This window comes from Scyliorhinus torazame, chromosome 10, assembly GCF_047496885.1.
Source record: "Scyliorhinus torazame isolate Kashiwa2021f chromosome 10, sScyTor2.1, whole genome shotgun sequence".
Taxonomy (NCBI): Eukaryota; Metazoa; Chordata; class Chondrichthyes; order Carcharhiniformes; family Scyliorhinidae; genus Scyliorhinus; species Scyliorhinus torazame.
In genome coordinates, this window is record NC_092716.1 from 173,542,009 (window position 1) to 173,562,727 (window position 20,719).

General features: G+C 50.6%; 1 protein-coding gene across 1 annotated transcript in view; it reads right to left on the reverse strand.

Annotated features, from left to right (window-relative positions):
- slc67a1 (solute carrier family 67 member 1) overlaps positions 1 to 20,719 on the reverse strand; it is a 192,598-nt gene that overhangs the window by 11,419 nt on the left and 160,460 nt on the right. Inside the window, exon 8 of the mRNA XM_072518961.1 lies at positions 3,246 to 3,347. Within this exon, the coding sequence (XP_072375062.1) occupies positions 3,246 to 3,347 (102 nt within the window). The remainder of the gene's footprint in view (positions 1 to 3,245; positions 3,348 to 20,719) is intronic.

A 20,719-nucleotide genomic window follows, 5' to 3' on the forward strand; every position in this document is an offset into this window, starting at 1 on the left:
TCAAGGGCAGTCAGTCATCTCACCTCTGAAATTCAACTCTTTGTCCATGTTTGAACCAAGGCTGTAATGAAGTCAGGAACTGAGTGGCCCTGGCAGAACCCAAACCGAGCCACAGTGAGCAGGTTATTGCTCGGCAAGTGCTGCTTGATAGCACTGTTGATGACCCCTTTCATCACTTTACTGATGATTGTGGTAGTCTGTTGGGGCCGTAATTGCCTGGGTTGGATTTGTCCTGCTTTGTGTGTACTTACGGTATCACGGGCGAGCATTTACAGATTTCCTTGTCCCTCTTTTTTAAAAATAAATTTAAAGTACCCAATTCATTTTTTTTCCCAAATAAGGGGCAATTTAGCGTGGCCAATCCACCTACCTTGCACATCTTTGGGTTGTGGGAGTGAGACCCATGCAGACAAGGGGAGAATGTGCAAATTCCACATGGATAGGGACCCGGGGCCGGGATCGAACCTGGGTCCCCGGTGCCATGAGGCAGCAGTGCTAACCACTGTGCCACCCATGGAAGCCCTCTTCCGACCCGCGGATGGTAAATTTTATTTTCTCTAGTTTGAGAAATTCCCCCAGGTCGGACAGCCAATCTGCAGCTTTGGGTGGTGCTGCCAATCGCCAGCCTAGCAGGATTCTCTGACAGACGATCAGGGGGGCAAAGGCAAGATCGTGTTTCACCTTCCCCATGAAGAGTTCTGGCTGGTCTGAGACCCCGAAGACTGCCACTTTTGGGCATGGCTCCATCCTCACTCCTACAACCCTGGATATGGCCTCAAAGAAGGCCGTCCAGTACCCGGCAAGTCTGGGGCAGGTCCAGAACATGTGGGTGTGATTGGCCGGGCCTCCCTGGCACTGTTCACATTTGTCCTCCACCTCCGGAAAGAACCTACTCATTCGGGTTGTGGTTAGGTGCGCTCTGTGCACCACCTTTATCTGCGTTAGGCTCAGCCCTGGAGATGGAGTTCGCCCTGTGCTGTGTTTCGACCCAGAGTCCTCCCCCTATTTCTATGCCTAGTCCCTCCTCCCATTTTCCCTCGTCTCGTCCAGGGAGAGGGTAACCCCTCCAACAGCCACCCGTACAGGTCCCCACAGTTTCCCTTTCCTAGGTCCCCTACGTCCAGCAGTTCTTCGACTAGCGAATGCCCGGTATCTGGGGTGTCGTTGTTTCCTTACGGAGGAAGCTTTTCACCGTTATGTGTCTTAGCTCGTTTCCTTTTGGTAACTGGGTCCTCTCTGTGAGTTCAATCAGGGTTGCTACTCTGTCGCCCATGTACATGTCCCTAACTGTCAGTTTCCCCTCGTTCTGCCTTCACCTTTTGAAGGTGGTGTCCATTATTGCAGGAGTAAACCTGTGGTTGTTGCAGATGGGGGCCATGGTGGGCATTTTGGTTAGGCCGAAGTGTTGCCTCGTCTGGTACCATGTCCAGAGCGTGGCAACTACCACTAGGCTTCTCGAGTGCTTGGTCGGGGGGTGGAAGTGCGGTTGTGACTTGGGCTCAGAGGGATGTCCCTATAGGGGGTTTGGAGGTGTACAGCCCCGGGAGTAGGTCGCTCAGGCTTCATTGACCCTTCTGGTGTGGCGACTAGCCTGCCACTGCTGTCCCTAACCATGGCTATTTCCCTCATGGCTGCCTGCTTTCTCAGTTGGTGAGCGAGCAGGCGGCTGGCTTTGTTTCAGTGTTCGTAGAAAGTCCCGTGTCTAACGGAGCTGGTGCACTGCTCCCCCCGGTCGAAGTACATTTGTAGCTTCTTCCTCTCTGCCAGTCGCTTTACGGTCGGGGCTGCGGAGTACCGCCGGTCCACCTCCAATATAGAGTCTACCAGTTTTTGCCTAGCTGGCCTCTATTTCCTATCTTTGCTTGCCTTGTACCCAATAATCTCCCCCTTCAGCACCTCCCAGAACGTGGAGGGAGAGACCTCCCCATTCTGGTTGTTGGTAATGTACCCGTCTAAGGCCGGTGATATCCATTTGCAGAGTGCTCTATCGGCCAGGAGGGCCATGCCCAGCCTCCAAGGGGGGCATGTGCCCACCCGACTCCAACCTCACGTCCATGTAATGTGGTGCTTAGTTGGAGATTACTGTTGCGGATTACTCTGCTCCGACCACCCCTGGAAGCACTGCTTTCCCCATTACAAAGAAGTTGATTCTAGGATATACCCTGTGTACCTGGGAGAAGGAGAACCCCCCCTCCCCTGGGTATGTGAACCTCCATGGGTCCAGTGACCCCATCTGTTCCATGAACATGCCCAGGTCTTTCGCCATGTTTGGCTTTTTCCCCAATTTGGGGCTTGATCTGTCTGTCTGTGGGTCATGTGCGTAGTTAAAGTCCTCTCCCCCCAGTCCGCCCCCCCCCCAATCCCCCCCTCTCCCCCCACCAGTCCACACCCCAATCTCCCCCCCCCAAGACCACCAACCATGATTTAAATTCCACCATCTGCCTTGGTGGGATTTGTACCCAGGTCCCCAGAGTATTACACTGGGTCCCTAGATTACTACCCCAGTGACAACACTACTATAGCACTGTCTTCCCCCTATTATTATACTATGTATAGTATAAGCAGACCCACCAACAACATTTTCGATGGACTTCAAAGGAATCCAACAGCACAGACTTACATCTGTTTCTGTCGCCTCCACCTCCCTCTTACTGTTTCAAGCAATTAAATCCTATCTACCTGCACAAAACCTCATACATTCCCCTCGCCTGAGAATGCTTTAGATTTTACAGGAAGAATTTGTGACTTTTCCCCTGTGACCCTTATCTTACATCATTGTGAGGATGTGGACTAGCCTGAAGCTATGAGCTGCATCCTGCTATTAAAAGTCATATCCCGAAGCACAGCTGCCATTAGATAGCTCATGGGGTTACTGTGGTGAGGGACAAAAGCTTGTATTTAACATTCCTATTTGAACTGTGGTTTTCCTGTCAATTTTCTCTCCTTCCACTTCCTCTCTCTCAATCCCAGGAGGATTGAATCAATTTCCAGGAATTGTAGATTAACCTCCAGGGCAGTTCTGCAAACAACCAGGAAGCAAAATCAGCAGGGTATTAAAAATAATAATTTTCTGTAAGACCTCTTAGATCCTGTGTGCACAACCTCCTTTATCTTTGTAGTTCTGTAATACACCACCTGGTCTATTAAGGACATGTACCCTTATTTTCTTGAGATATTTACTTTGAATGCAAGGAAGATGAAGAACATTGCCCTGCGTAATGCGGGCGTTCATGATGAAAACTTACCGTGGCCAAACCCACCAGACAAATCAGCAGGATGGACCAGAGAAGCAGGGATTTCTCTGCAATTCGCTGAGTCAGCCACCCAACCACTAGCCCCTGCATAACCTAGGAAACAGTAAAAACAATCAGACAGCTACTGACATCAATTTAATCTTAAGAACATGCAATCGCTTGGCAGAAAACAAATAAGGCCCCCATGTCTGCGTGGGTTTCACCCCCACAACCCAAAAGATGTGGTTAGGTGGATTGGCCACGCTAAATTGCCCCTTAATTGTAAAAAAAATAATTGAGTACTCGAAATTTATATTAAAAAAAAGAAAACAAATAGGGCACTTGGAAGGGTACTGTTCTACGGTTCAGGTTTGAATTCAGCCAATAATAATTAAATATAATTCTCCTCTCTTGGGCGATAAAAGCACAAGTGATATCAGCAGGATTGCAGCCATTCATTGATTTTGTTCTCTTCGGGCAGCACGGTGGCACAGTGGTTAGCACTGCTGCCTCACGGCGCCAAGGACCCGAGTTCGATCCCGGCCCCGGGTCACTGTCCATGTGGAGTTTGCACATTCTCCCCATGTCTGCATTGGTCTCACCCCACAACCCAAAGATGTGCAGGTTAGGTGCATTGGCCACGCTAAATTGCCCCTTAATTGGGAAAATGAATTGGGTACTCTAAATTTATTTTTAAAAATATTTTGTTTTCTTCAATCAATCCCAAGAACTCAGTCCCTTCCCTCACAATCATAGAGGGTTTCGCTTCTTACTCTTCACCAACCAAGGTTCTAAACACTTCTTCCAGGTGGAGTAGTGATTTACTTGCACTTCATTCAATTTAGCACACTAGTAATCACTACTCCCCTCTACACTGGGGAGACCAAATGCAGATTGGGTGACCACTTTACAGAATACTTCCACTCAGTGAGTTTCTGCTTCTTTGTCAGTTTTATTCATCACCTTGTTCTCACATTCACACTTCTGTGCTTGGCCTGCTGCACAGTGTAGCAGTGAAGCTCAATGCAAACTTGAGGAACAATACCTCATCTTCTGATAAGGCACTTTACTTCTGGACTCAAAATTGGGTTAGAAAATTTCAGATCACGAAATTTATCCCCCATTTGATTCGTTTTGTTTGGCCATGTGCTGGTTTGAATCTTATTTTTCATGCTTTTCAGACAGAACTGTTCATTATTCTGGCGCTCACACTCACTCTAGACAAGCGCTTTGTCTCTTTCCTACAACCATTACCATTCCCTTTGCCTTTTGCTGCATGACATTTTTGTCATTTAATCTTTCCTGCCCTCTTACCCTATCTCAGAGGCTTATTTCTTCTTTCTCCCCATTCCCCTTTCAACAGCATAAAACCGGTCACATTTCTACTTTCCTTCAGTTCGACACATATTGAACTCGAAAGTTAACTCAGTTTCTCTCTCCACAGATGCAGCCAGATATGCTGTGTATTTCCCGCATTTCTGTTTTTATTTTATCTTCTTGATTTGGAGCAGTTTGAATTTACAGTATTATGGGACTGGGTTCGCCGCTTCGGATGGAGAATCCGCGGGAGGTTTACGATGGAAAAATCGGGGCCAACCCCTCATCAATTCTGGGACCGGTGCAGAGCTAGCAGCAGTGCCGGGTGAAATTCCTGGCCCCCCGCGCCGAAAACGGCTGAATGGGTGGGTCCCTGGCTGTGCATGCGCACGGCTGTCAACCTGCAGGGGTAGCGCCCTACATGGTGGCGGACGTGCGCGGACCCAACCCGCCACCCGCGACCCCACAGCACACCCCCAGCCACCACCACCAGTCCCCTCAGACCATGCGTAAGCGCGCCCCCCCCCCCGGCCAGCAGCCTGGATCCCAGTCAAATGTGGCAATGCTGGACACAGTCCGCAGCCGCCACGCCGGGATCCCGACTGCTGAGACCACATGTGTCCTGCGCCGTCGGGAACCGGGCCCATCGGGGGCCGAGCATCGCGGGAGGGTTTGCCGATGTCGCGCCAATGCCGTTTCAATGACGCGCAATGTGATGATGCCATTTCCAAGGGAGCGGATCATGACTGACCGGCGTCAAACCAGCGCCGGCCCTGAGTTGGGCATCGGAGTCGATTCTCCGCCCGATTGCTGATTACAGTATCGCCATCGGGCAACGGAGAATCCTGCCTAAGATCTTTTTTACTCAGTGCCACATCAGACTATATTTTACTCACTGGGCTATCAGGCATCTGTGAAGGGGCTGGTTTAGCACAGTGGGCTAAACAGCTGTCTTGTAATGCAGAACAAAGCCAGCAGCGCGCGTTCAATCCCCGTACCAGCCTTCCCAAACAGGCGTCGGAATGTGACGCCAGGGGCTTTTCACAGTAACTTCATTGAAGCCTACTTGTGACATTAAGCGATTATTATTATTATAACAGTTAAATTCCTAACAGTGAATCAGTAAGGATGAGCTTGGTTATGTGTGCGATTTAATGGAAACGTTTGTAAGTTTGGTAGCGAACGGGAACTGCCGTGATCTTCCAGACGCTCCATCCGGCGAGGCCATCACCGTTATCAAATGTTAATTGGTCCATTTAATGAGGCCCCACAGGCTTCACGCCGCAAGCACTGGTTCCGCCGGCTGATTAACCAGGACCGCACCCGCCAGCTCCCAACCGATCCTGCAGAGCAAACCATAAACAGCTCGCAGCGATGCCACTGAGGAGACCAGCCCCACGGATCGGAAATGCTGGCCAGATGTTGGACGTGGTCGAGTCCAGATGGGATGCCCTGTTCCCTACTGAGGGGCTTGGAGGGTCAGCAACAGGGCAGCCAGTGCCGCCTGGAAGGAAGTGGCAGCGACCGTCAACTCAAGGAGCGTCATCAGGAGGACCGGCACCCAGTGCCGTAAGAAGATCAATGACCTCCACCGGGCCTGCACGGGTGAGTTGGCACCAGCACCGGCTTTACCTGCCCACCCTATGACCATGTGTTTGGCACCGTCCCTGCCCAGCAGCATACTGTGCCCCATCATTTCATTCCTCTCCCCCACACCACCAATACCCCCTTCCTCCCTCCTCCATTGCCCCACAATGAACAAAGTGTGCGGCTCACGCTGTCTCCTCTGTGTCCCCGCAGGAGACGTTGGCCCACAACATACGGGACAGGGCACAGATGGGCAGCGGGGTGCCGGACTTCAGAGACCTCACCCTCTAGGAGGAACGGGCACTGGAGGTCATGGGTGTGGCCGAGGACAGATCGTTCACCGATGCAGAGGTTGGTGTATGGTGCAGAGGTGAAGGTCCACTGGCCTCCACCCAGATGACCTGTCACACGTGAGTTGTTAATGCCAGACAGAATGACTCATCCCTCCCACTGACCACATGTCCATTATCCCGCAGGATCTCCATCCAATGGTGCCGGCCCATCCGGGGCGGTCCATTCCCTGCCTCCCATGAGAACATTTTGGAGGGGAGTTCCGAGGAGACCACTGTATTCACGGCAGAGCTGCCACATGCATCCTCCACCAGCACAGAAACACACCCCGGTGGGCGACAGTAGTGGTCAGGCTCCTGGGGCACATTCTGGCGGGCACCACACAGTTGCTGATGCACATCAGGTGGAGGTAGGAACACCCAGGCGAGACAGCAGTCGGAGGTCTGCCGGATCCCAGGTCCCAGCTGGGTCCCAGTCAGATGCTGAGCCTCTGGACGAGGTTTACCCGGAGCTGATGCAGTCGATAGGGTGCAACCGCGAGATTCAGAGGGGAATGTTAGCCACACTCCAGAAGGTCCGCAGCCGATTGGAGGAGTCCTAGAGACTATGGGCACAGGAGATTGAACCAACAATGTGTGGCACAGAGGCCAACATTGCTAGGGTGGCGACTGCAAGTGGAAAGCCTGGTGCACGGTGTCAGCAGCATGAGCGAAGGTGTCCAACACGTCGCTCAAGCAGTGATGGCCATGTCCGACTCGCTGGGGATGTGTCCCAGTTCTAGGTGGACCTCTCTGAGGCATTGCGGAGCATGTCCCAGTCTCAGGTGGCCATTGCCAAGGCGCTCCAGAGCATGTCCCAGTCGCAGGTGGGCATTGCCGGGGCACTCTAGAGCATGCCCGAGTTACTGAGGAGCATCGCTCAGGGCATCGATACCATGCTGCAGACATTGGGGAGCCGCCAGGGCTGACAGAGCCATATGATGCAGGGGCAGCCGGGGCTCAATCCAGCTGCCCTTCCATCCCAAGGTGACCCCCAGGGCCCCCCATGGGCACCGCCTGGGAGGGGGCACTGGGTGTCAACCCAGAACTACCCTATGGCGAGGCGATGACGGCCACCAGCTCCCCCGAGTTTCACCCGACAATGCGCATCTTGGAGTCAGCCCCGGGAACAGGATGGCACGCCGAGGCATGTGCCCCCAGAGGACGCCAGTCAGAGGCATTGAATGCCATGGAGCACGGCAAGCAGCAGGCTGCCTCCACCTCTAATGTGCATCCTAGGGACACACCAAGACGCAGTCATAGAGCATGGAAAGCTAAGCAGATAAAGGATCACTGAGAAGGCACTGTGGGGGAAGGGAGTAGGGTTGGTGGTTGGTGGGGGGGGGGGGGGGGGGGGGGCAGCACCTTCGGAGACTAGGAGCATTTGGGGTCACGTACGTACAGCATTAAAAAATTTTGCACCCGAGAAATATGACGCCTCTGGCACTTTCTTCCGCAATGTTGCCAACTACCAATCCCCTGCCACAGCCAACCAGGCATGGTGGTCCATAGACTATGGCATAGATTGAAGTGTTCATAGGTTATGGCATAGATTGAACAGCACCAGTGCTCAACTTGCAGCGGGTTATCATCACCCACCTGCCATCGATAGTGACCTGTTGACAGCGCTGACACAGTCCCATCACCCTGGAGTGATGTTACACAGACTCTGGGAGGGTAGAACATAGAACATTACAGCGCAGTACAGGCCCTTCGGCCCTCGATGTTGCGCCGACCTGTGAAACCACTCTAAAGCCCATCTACACTATTCCCTTATCGTCCATATGTCTATCCAATGACCATTTGAATACCCTTAGTGTTGGCGAGTCCACTACTGTTGCAGGCAGGGCATTCCACACCCTTACTACTCTCTGAGTAAAGAACCTACCTCTGACATCTGTCTTATATCTATCACCCCTCAATTTAAAGCTATGTCCCCTCGTGCTAGACATCACCATCCGAGGAAAAAGGCTCTCACTGTCCACCCTATCCAATCCTCTGATCATCTTGTGTGCATCAATTAAGTCACCTCTTAACCTTCTTCTCTCTAATGAAAACAGCCTCAAGTCCCTCAGCCTTTCCTCATAAGATCTTCCCTCCATACCAGGCAACATTCTGGTAAATCTCCTCTGCACCCTTTCCAATGCTTCCACATCCTTCCTATAATGCGGCGACCAGAATTGCACGCAATACTCCAAATGCGGCCGCACCAGAGTTTTGTACAGCTGCAACATGACCTCATGGCTCCGAAACTCAATCCCTCTACCAATAAAGGCCAACACTCCATAGGCCTTCTGAACAACCCTCTCAACCCGAGTGGCAACTTTCAGGGATCTATGTACATGGACACCGAGATTTCTCTGCTCATCCACACTGCCAAGAATCTTACCATTAGCCCAGCACTCAGTCTTCCTGTTATTCCTTCCAAAATGAATCACCTCACACTTTTCTGCATTAAACTCCATTTGCCACCTCTCAGCCCAGCGCTGCAGCTTATCTATGTCCCTCTGTAACTTGTAACATCCTTCCGCACGGTCCACAACTCCACCGACTTTAGTGTAATCTGCAAATTTACTCACCCATCCTTCTACGCCCTCCTCCAGGTCATTTATAAAAATGACAAACAGCAGTGGCCCCAAAACAGATCCTTGTGGTACACCACTAGTAACTGGACTCCAGTCTGAACACATCCCATCAACCACCACCCTCTGTCTTCTTCCAGCTCGCCAATTTCTGATCCAAACTGCTAAATCTCCCTGAATCCCATGCTTCCGTATTTTCTGCAGTAACCTACCATGGGGAACCTTATCAAACGCTTTACTGAAATCCATATACACCACATCAACTGCTTTACCCTCATCCACCTGTTTGGTCACCTTCTCAAAGAACTCAATAAGGTTTGTGAGGCACGACCTACCCTTCACAAAACCGTGTTGACTATGTCTAATCAAATTATTCCTTTCCAGATGATTATACACCCTATCTCTTATAAACCTTTCCAAGATTTTGCCCACAACAGAAGTAAGGTTCACTGGTCTATAGTTACCGGGGTTGTCTCTACTCCCCTTCTTGAACAAGGGGACAACATTTGCTATCCTCCAGTCTTCTGGCACTATTCCTGTTGACAAAGATGACTTAAGATCAAAGCCAAAGGCTTAGCAATCTCCTCCCTAGCTTCCCAGAGAATCCTAGGATAAATCCCATCCGGCCCAGGGAAATGATCTATTTTCACCCTTTCCAGAATTATTAACACCTCCTCCGTATGAACCTCAAGCCCTTCTAGAACATAGAACATAGAAAATACAGCACAGAACAGGCCCTTCGGCCCACGATGTTGTGCCGAACCTTTGTCCTAGATTAATCATAGATTATCATTGAATCTACAGTGCAGAAGGAGGCCATTCGGCCCCCCGAGCCTGCACCAGCCCCCGGAAAGAGCACCCCACCCAAACCCAACACCTCCACCCAACACCAAGGGCAATTTGGACATTAAGGGCAATTTATCATTGGCCAATTCACCTAACCCGCACATCTTTGGACTGTGGGAGGAAACCGGAGCACCCGGAGGAAACCCACGCAGACACGGGGAGGACGTGCAGACTCCGCACAGACAATGACCCAAGTTGGAATCGAACCTGGGACCATGGATCTGTGAAGCAATTGTGCTATCCACAATGCTACCGTGCTGCCCTGAAGAATAAATAAATCTACACTATATCATTTTCCCGTAATCCATGTACCTATCCAACAGCTGCTTGAAGGTCCCTAATGTTTCCGACTACTTCCACAGGAAGTGCATTCCATGCCCCCACTACTCTCTGGGTAAAGAACCTACCTCTGATATCCCTCGTATATCTTCCACCTTTCACCTTAAATTTATGTCCCCTTGTAATGGTGTGTTCCACCTGGGGAAAAAGTCTCTGACTGTCTACTCTATCTATTCCCCTGATCATCTTATAAACCTCTATCAAGTCGCCCCTCATCCTTCTCCGCTCTAATGAGAAAAGGCCTAGCACCCTCAACCTTTCTTCGTAAGACCTACTCTCCATTCCAGGCAACATCCTGGTAAATCTTCTTTGCACCTTTTCCAGAGCTTCCACATCCTTCCTAAAATGAGGCGACCAGAACTGTACACAGTACTCCAAATGTGGCCTTACCAAAGTTTTGTACAGCTGCATCATCACCTCACGGCTCTTAAATTCAATCCCTCTGTTAATGAACGCGAGCACACCATAGGCCTTCTTCACAACTCTATCCACTTGAGTGGCAACTTTCAAAGATGTATGAACATAGACCCCAAGGTCTCTCTGCTCCTCCACAATGCCAAGAACTCTACCGTTAACCCTGTATTCCGCATTCATATTTGTCCTTCCAAAATGGACAACCTCACACTTTTCAGGGTTAAACTCCATCTGCCACTTCTCAGCCCAGCTCTGCATCCTATCTATGTCTCTTTGCAGCCGACAACAGCCCTCCTTACTATCCACAACTCCACCAATCTTCGTATCGTCTGCAAATTTACTGACCCACCCTTCAACTCCCTCATCCAAGTCATTAATGAAAATCACAAACAGCAGAGGACCCAGAACTGATCCCTGCGGTACACCACTGGTAACTGGGATCCAGGCTGAATATTTGCCATCCACCACCACTCTCTGACTTCTATCGGTTAGCCAGTTCGTTATCCAACTGGCCAAATTTCCCACTATCCCATGCCTCCTTACTTTGTGCAGAAGCCTACCATGGGGAACTTTATCAAATGCCTTACTAAAATCCATGTACACTACATCCACTGCTTTACCTTCATCCACATGCTTGGTCACCTCCTCAAAGAATTCAATAAGATTTGTAAGGAAAGACCTACCCCTCACAAATCCGTGCTGACTATCCCTAATCAAGCAGTGTCTTTCCAGATGCTCAGAAATCCTATCCTTCAGTACCCTTTCCATTACTTTGCCTACCACCGAAGTAAGACTAACTGGCCTGTAATTCCCAGGGTTATCCCTAGTTCCTTTTTTGAACAGGGGCACGACATTCGCCACTCTCCAATCCCCTGGTACCACCCCTGTTGACAGTGAGGACGAAAAGATAATTGCCAACGGCTCTGCAATTTCATCTCTTGCTTCCCATAGAATTCCTTCTAGTCTAGTAGCCTGAATCTCAGTATTCTCCTTGACAACATTGTCTTTTTCCTGTGTGAATACTGATGAAAAATATTCATTTAGCACCTCTCCTATCTCCTCGGACTCCAAGGACAACTTCCCACTACTGTCCTTGACTGGCCCTACTCTTACCCTAGTCATTCTTTTATTCCTGACATATCTATAGAAAGCTTTAAGGTTATCCTTGATCCTACCTGCCAAAGACTTCTCATGTCCCCTCCTGGCTCTTCTTAGCTCTCTCTTTAGGTCCTTCCTAGCTAACTTGTAACTCTCGAGCGCCCTTACTGACCCTTCATGTCTCATCTTTACATAAGCCTCCTTCTTCCTCTTGACAAGTGTTTCGACTGCCTTAGTAAACCACAGGATGTGGGGGGGGGGGCGGTGAGATGAGGGATGAAGCCACGTCCTATGTGAAGCGGGTGAGGATGATGGCCTCCCTGACCCTCTGAGCTTGTCAGACGCTCACCGCTGCCGCCTTTCCTCCATCCTCTGGCTGGTCCCGTGGGTCCTCCCCAGGCTTGTCCTCCAGCCCCTCCCCCTCGGAGGTGGCTGCATGTTCTGGAGGGGGACAAACATCACCACGCTGCTGTGCCAGGATATGGAGTGCACAGCAGACCACCACGAAGAAGGCGACCTTCTCAGGGGTGTACTGCAGTACACCACCAGAGCAGCCGAGGTATCAGGACCGCATTTTGAGCAGTCCAATACATTGCTCAATGACAGCCTGGGTGGCCACATGGGTCTTGTTGTAACGGGTCTCTGCGTCAGCGACCTGCGTCTGTACTGGCATCATTAGCCAGGTCCTTAGCGGATATCCCCTATCCCCCAAGAGCCAACCAGCCATCCTGGGGTGGTCCTCGAAGAGGCCGGGGATGTCCAATTGCCCAGGATGTAACTGATGTACACATTCCCCGGGAAGCAAGCACACATGTGCATGATCTTGAGGTGGTGGTCGCACACGAGCGGAATGTTCAGGAAGTGGAACTCGTTCCTGTTAATATAGGGCACTCTCTGACAGACCCGTGCGCGCAAGGCAACATGTGTGCCATCTATTAACCCCTGGATCGTCACAGCACCGAGGACCTGGGTTTGATCCCGGCCCTGGGTCACTCTCCATGTGGAGTTTGCACATTCCTGTGTCTGTGTGGGCCTCACCCCCACAACCCAAAAAGATGTGCAGGTAGGTGGATTGGCCGCACTAAATTGCCCCTTAATTGGAATAAAAGAATTGGATACTCTAAATTTATTTTTAAAAATCAACTACCCCCTGGAACTGGGGCATCCCATTGATGGTGGAGAGTCCTGCTGCCCGGGACGCTTGTTTGGCCTGGCCCATGCCTAAGTTTATGTAGTTTGCTGTTCGGAAAACAGGATATACATGACTCACGGATGCACTTGTGGGCCGTAGCTTTTAAAAAAAATTTAGAGTACCCAATTCATTTTTCCAATTAAGGGGCAATTTAGCGTGGCCAATCCACCTAGCCTGCACATCTTTGGGTTGTGGGGGCGAAACCCACGCAAACACGGGGAGAATGTGCAAACTCCACACGGACAGTGACCCAGAGCCGGGATCGAACCTGCGACCTCGGCGCCGTGAGGCAGCAGTGCTACTCACTGCGCCACCGTGCTACCCTGGCTGTAGCTTGAGATGCCACACAAGTCCCCACTCAAGCCTCAGCGACACATGCTGTCTATCAGTTGTTTGAAATATCAGCGACGTCTGCACACAGTGGGCCGTCGCTGGCCTCCCCCAGGGTCCCTCCCTGGCCTGATGGGTGGCCGGGTCCTCAGGGTGTGGGGTGGGACTCTGCACATGGACCGCCTCCTCAGGCCTCTGTCGGCGCTGCTGCCGCAGCCTTCTCTGGCGACTAGCCGCTTGGCCACCAACAGCGACGGCAGCTTCCGCGCGGGGTCCAAAATATCACCCATCCAGGGTAACATCTGTAATTTTTGGAGAGGGTTAGAGACTGCTGACCAGTGGTGTCTTCCACCCCGGCATTCCCCCATTACTCCCCCACCCCCATCACACACTCTGCCATTCAACACGCCCTGCCCATGCACCCCGGCCCCAGCAGGGGCCTCTGGTCACCAGACTCCAGACCCCGGCCACCCACACATAATGGTACCTGGACCGGGCGCTAGTCCCTTCCCCGGTGCACACACCCATCCTCTTCTTACTGGAAATGTCTCCGGTGCTGGGGCTCAGCCGCTGCGTGTTCGGATGTTGGCTGCTGCATCCATGCTGTTGCTTCCTGCAGTGTTCAGGCACAGTCCAAGCATCACAGTCTGCCAATTCTGTATTAGCAATAGCCTTTAGCCGCACGGCAAGGCCCCCCCCCCCCCCATGGGGGCTCCCTCCCTGCCCCAGGGCTTATTGCCCAGGAGCAAAGATGGCTACTCACCTCCACGGATCCCCACAGCAGTCGTTCCGCCAGCTTCACTTTTTAAAAAAGGTGTACTAATCGGCGCCCGTGTGACCACTTGCTGCGTAGATTAGATCACAGGAGACCATTAGATAGGGGGTCGTTCAGCAGCACGGTGGCGCAGTGGTTAGCACTGCTGTCTCACGGAGCCGAGGTCCCATGTTCGATCGTGGCCCAGGGTCACTGTCCGTGTGGAGTTTGCATATTCTCCCCGTGGTTACGTTGGTCTCACCCCGACAACCCAAAGATGTTCAGGGTAGGTGCGTTGGCCACGCTAAATTGTCCCTTAATTGGAAAAAATGAATTGGGTACTCTAAATTTATAAAAAAGGCAATAGGGGGTCGTTCCCGTTACTTGTGTAGATCCTGGCTTTAATTGGTGATTATTGGTTTCTCGCCACACCATGGCGGGTTCCCGATTTCGCCAATGGAAGCGGGCCGGTTGGATCGCAAACTGATCAACACCTGGTGCAGTTCCCGATTTTGGCCTGAACTGCAATCTAAAGGCCGCATTGCGCTCTCGCTCAAATGTAACCTGGCGGTAAATTCGTGCCCTCTAATTCCATCATACAACATATGTCGTAGGCCATGTCAAAGGACATTTGTACCAGAGCGCTCTTGCTAATCACTCTGATTTCAATGGAACTGTACGCAGAGTTGTATGTGGAAGTGCACTGAGGATGTGTTTGTGGAGTTGGCAGCACACACAGCTTGTGAGACATTGACTATACAGTATGTGGAGCTGACATTTACCTCCCTCTGCATTCACTAACTTAACAATGGCAGGCTGTGCTGATGGGCGTTTCTGTGACTTCAGGCATCAACTGCCAATAATCAATCCACCTGCTTCAATCACAAACAGGGAGGTTACTTCCACCCTCATACAAATAACAATTTCATTCTTCTTTTGTTTGGTGTCAGTGAGTTCAGATTCCAGGCAAACAAGTGAAGGACAGGTGTGAGCTGTAACCTCCAGACACTTGGTCATGCCCTTGTACAACATGCGAATACTGCATTGCAACCCGGTTCTCTCTAGACCAGCACACCACCTGTTGTACCGAGACATACTAGTTAGACGATTCCAATGTTCACACACATACTGAAATAGTTAGCACTTTTGCCTGCGGCGCTGAGGACCGGGGTTCGAACCCCAGCCCTGGGTCTTTGTCCGTGTGAAGTTTGCACATTCTCCTCGAGTCTGCGAGGGCCTCACCCCCACAACCTAAAGATGTGCAGGTTAGGTGGATTATTGGGCTGCACGGTGGTGCAGTGGTTAGCATTACTGCCTCACTGCACCGAGGTCCCAGGTTTGAATGCCGGCCCTGGGTCACTGTCCATATGGAGTTTAGACATTCTCCCCATGTCTGCGTGGGTCTCACTCCCACCACCCAAGAAGATGTGCAGAGTAGGTGAATTGACCAATTAAGGGGCAATTTAGTGTGGCCAATCCATCTACCCTGCACATCTTTGGGTTGTGGGGGTGAAACCCACGCAGACATGGGGAGAATGTGCAAACTCCACACGGACAGTGACCCAGATCGAACCTGGGACCTCGGCGCGTGAGGCAGCAGTGCTAACGACTGCGCCACTGTGCTGCCCTAAGAGTTTTAATTTCCAACTGTTTTCCAGTGATCATCCTCTGGAAACTGTATGCAGTGTTGACATTGATTAGGTTCAACGTACAAGGAGTCCTCCCCTGCATTGGGTGAGCCCCATTACTATATTTGTTGCTGACAATTTGCTGTTTCCACTGGCGCATTAAGAATGGTCACTTTTCAGAGCTACCAGATTACTGCTAGTCCTAAGGAAAGCTAGCTACCATAGTATAAGTGGGTGCCTTCAGAAAATGGGAGGCAGAAAAATTAGTATTTTAAAAATGGTCACAATCCACAATAGATCTGTGGAGGGTCGCTCACCAGTTGTCTGAATAGAAAGAAAACTGCAGATATTAAAAATTGGAAATGCAAACATTGTCCTGTGCCTGCAGCTGACTGCACAAATCTATCCTGCTTTTGTTTGCTCATCTGGAATCAGGGCTCATTGTGCTGAATAAAAGAGGAAGGAAATAGTTTGAAAAGACTGCGGTAAATCCACCTCCCTGCTTATGAATGAAACAGGTAGACTAACCCTGCCAGATATGATGCAATCCTCAGTGCAGATGTCATTAAATGCCTTTTGTCTTGACTGTAGACTTTGAATAGAATGCAACTACTATTATGATGATGTGAGGCAGTTTTGTCAGGGGTTTGTTGGCGGTGGGGACAGCAACGATGCCAACATTCAGGTCAGAATTTTCAATTGCTAATGGTGTTGGGAAGGGGCAAGGGCAAATTTGAAAATCACATTCCCGGATCCGGGGCAGCCCTGAATCTCCCTCCCTCTGGAATGCAAAAGAGGAAGGGGGAGAACAGCAAACCCACTCGCCTTCAACTGGCCCTTCACGGTATTGTCTACTCTCTTCTGCAGAGCAGTGGCAGGCTCCATCATGGCTGCCATCTGCCTTTGCCGTTTGAGCTTTGCAGACATGGTAACATGCATATTATGATCTACATTAATCATTAGTACCTGGAATTCTGCTCCTCAGAAAGCAGTGGAGGCTGGGTCACTTAATTGATTCAAGGCACAATTAGATTTTTGATAAAAAAGGAAGTCAAGGGTTATGGAAGGCAGCTGGCAAAGTGGAGTTGAGGCACAACTAGATCATCAGCCATGATCTTATTGAATGGTGGAGTAGCTCAAAGGAGTGAAAGGAGTGCTCCTGCTCCTATTTTTCCTAAGGCATCAAACATAGGCACATTGGAAGAGGGGTTGACCATTTAAGCTCTCGAGCCTGTTCCGCCTGCCATTCAATAAGATTATGACTGGCCTATGATCCAACTCCATTTTCCCATTTTTGCCTCATATCCCGTACCTTTGGATAACAAATATTTATCAATCTCAGATTTTAAAATAACAATTGATCTAGCCCTAATTGCAATTTTTGGAAGAGAGTTCCAAATTTCTACTACTCTTTACGTTGAAATGTTTCTAATTTTTCTGAAAGATCTGACTCTAATTTTTTGACTATGAAGAACAAGTGTAGCAGATGCATAGGAACACCACCAACTGCAAGTTCCCCTCCAAGTCACAATCCATGCTGACTTGGAACTATATTACCTTTCCTTCATTGCTGGATCATATCTGGAACTCCCTCTCTAGCCACACTACCAACACCACATTGACTGTAGCAGTTTAAGATGGCGTCTCATCCCCATCTTCTCAGGACAGTTAGGGATGGATAATAAATGCTGGCCTTGCTAGTAATGCCCACATCCCATAATTAACTTTTAAAAACACATGGGTGGCTATGCATGCAATTTAGAGGGACTGAATAAAACTGATCATGCAAAACAACTAAATTTTAAAGGGAATATTGCTAAATACTGTGGGCGGGATTCTCCGCCGGCGGGTTGCTCCATTTTGCCGGTAGCCCGGGGGTTTCCCGACGGCATGGGGCTGCCCCACAATGGGAAACCGGGAGCATCCCGCCAGCGGGGTGAGGCAGAAATGTGGCACGGCGGGACGGAGCATCCTGCCGTACGGCTACAAGAACAGGCCAGAGGTGGAGTATATCAACCCTACACTAGGTTTTAATCCTAACCATAGCAGATTGTCTCCTACAGCACCACTGTGCCAGATTTAGGAAAATTCTTTCATCTGTGGTAATGGAGACTGGGATTCTGTTGATGGTATTTTATGGACACATCAAAGCAGAATTTCCAGCAGAAGATGATCTGAGCACAATAATCTTCCTCACTTCCAGATATGTTCCCGTTTAAAGGACGTTGAAGGAATGTGTCTTCACACATCTTGATGGGAGTCTACTTCTTGAATGCTTTGTGTAAAGAGGAAGAAATTATACTGGGCTTCTGCTTTTAACTGCAAGTTCTCCTTAAAATTATGTATTCATGTCAGGTGAGAATGGGACAGCTTTGGCTGATGATTCAGTATCTATCTGATCCTCATCATCTGCCTCATACCTGAAGGGTCACTTGAGTGAGGTAATAGGGAGAGGGCCTTAGACCATAACCCATTCGGCAGTGATAGGTGTTTTTACATTACAGCAGTAAAACTAATAGCAGGCATATGATTCACAAAGCAGTGACTGCAAAAAAAACAACTTTTGGATCTGTAGTTCAGTGACACAGAGCCCATGAAAACGTCACTTGACAAATTTACTTTTGTCTGAAGACTTCCTTTTCTGTCTGTTGAGAGAGTTGTTCTCTGGATTATACAGTAGAGCTAAGCACTTCTGCAGAAACTGGCACCAAAAGTCCACTGTAAGAGGATAGATTGTTGTCCAGAGATTTCTCCATAAAGAAAGGATCTGTTTTTATATAATGCCTTTCATGGTCTAAAGATGCACAAAGTGCTTCACAGGCAATGATGTACTTTGAAACATAGTCCCTGTTGTAAAGTCAGGAAATTCTGTAGCCAATTTACAAATGAACCTGCCTCTCCCCAAAAGAATACTTTAAAAAAATAAATTTAGAAGAATACCCAATTATTTTCTTTTAATTAAGGGCCAATTTAGCATGGCCAATTCACATATCTTGCACTTCCTTTTGGGTTAATAATAATAATCTTTATTGCCACAAGTAGGCTTACATTTTTAAAAAAAGTTTAGAGTACCAAATTCATTTTTCCCAATTAAGGGACAATTTAGCATGTTCAATCCACCTACCTTGCACATCTTTGGGTTGTGGGGGCGAATCCCACGCAAACATGTGCAAAAAATGTGCAAATTCCACACGGACAGTGACCCAGAGCCGGGATCGAACGTGGGACCTCAGCGCCGTGAGACTGCAGTGCTACCACTGCGCTACCGTGCTGCTCTCCAAGTAGGCTTACATTAACACTGCAATGAAATTACTGTGAAAAGCCCCTAGTCGCCAGTGTGCCTGTTCGGGTACACAGAGGGAGAATTCAGAATGTCCAACTCAACTAACAGCACAATTTTCAGGACTTGTGGGAGGAAACTGGAGCCCTTGGAGGAAACCCACGCAGACACGGGGAGAACGTGCAGACTCCGCACAGACAGTGACCCAAGCCGGGAATCGAAGCTGGGACCCTGATGCTGTGAAGCAACCGCGTTAACCTCTGTGGTACTCATAATTGTGGGGGTGAGAATCACGCAGACATGGGGTGAATGTGCAAACTCCACACAGACAGTGACCCGGGTTGGGATCGAACCCGGGTCCTTGGCGCTGTGAGGCAGTAGTGCCAACCACTGCATCACCGTGCTACCCTCCCCAAAAGAATACTTAAGGGTGCGATTCTCTGGAAAGATTTCTAAGTGTTGCAGCAAGCGGGAATTACCGCGGGCTTCCGAGGCTGGCAACGCTATTCAACGTTAATTGGTCCACTTAACGAGGAATCATGGGATTCTTCTCACAAAGGAAGACTCGGCAGCTGATTCACCGGGACCATGCTCGCCAGCCCTCTGCTAACAAGGTCAAGCAGCACTTAAGCTGCACTTGCTCAGCCAACCCCAGCCAGCTTGCAACAATGGCGCTGAGGAGACCAGCACCAAAGTCTTGGTGATGCTGACCTGGGGAAGCTGCTAGACGTCATGGAAGCCAGGAGGGATGTCCTGTTCCCCCGAGGGTCCAGGTGGATCAGCCATAGGGCTGCCAGTGCTGCCTGGGACGAGATGGTGGCAGCTGTGACTTGGGGCATCCCAGCAATGGCAGATAAACCTGCAGCCTGGGCATCTTGTTGGGCTTGGTCCATGATACATACAGGGCATCTGTGACCTGTCGGATGTACCTGTGGGCTGAGGCCTGTGGCATGCCACACTGGTCCCTGCTTGAGCCCTGGAATGATCCTGAGGCCGAAAGGTTCAGAGCTGCGGTGACCTTGACGGCCGCTGGGAGTGGGTGTCCTCCTCCTCCGGCCACCGGGACTGGGTGTCCTCCTCCTCCGGCCACCGGGACTGGTTGTCCTCCTCCTCCGGCCACCGGGAGTGGGTGTCCTCCTCCTCCGGCCACCGGGACTGGGTGTCCTCCTCCTCCACGTGATGCTAGGTCCGTGAAGACATGGCATAGATGCTGCACAGTCTTTTTGTTGAGTCGGAGCCTCTTGTGGCATGCACAGTCCATCATCTGTTCAAATGACCAACGGCGCCTGTACACCCTGGGCCGTTGCGGGACTCCCCCTCTGAGTCCCTCCCTGGCCTGTTGGGCGACTGGGTCTTCAGGGCGTGTGGCAGGGTCCGGCACATGGGCCACCGCCTCGAACATCTGAGGACACAGCTGCTGCCGCTGTTTCCGGCATCTAGCCGCCTGGCCTAAAAGCAGCACGATTTGGGCAAATTCTGCGCCAATATCCCTGCCATAGCGTTCAATATCTATAAGAAATTGGGAGAGGGTGTTAAGACTGACAAACAGCGATGGCTCCCACCCCGGAACCCTCCCCCCCGCCCCCCCCCCCCCCTCCAACCCGGAACGCCCTGGCCACGCACTCCCAGCCACAGGGTGCCCCCCCTCACCGGACCCCAGAGCCTGTACCCCAGACACACACTCGTAATGTCACCTAGTGATGGTCCCCTCCCTGTGGCATTCATCCACCCTACGGCCATGGACATGTCTCCGGAGGTGTGTCACATCCCCTGGGCATTCGGCTGTTGGC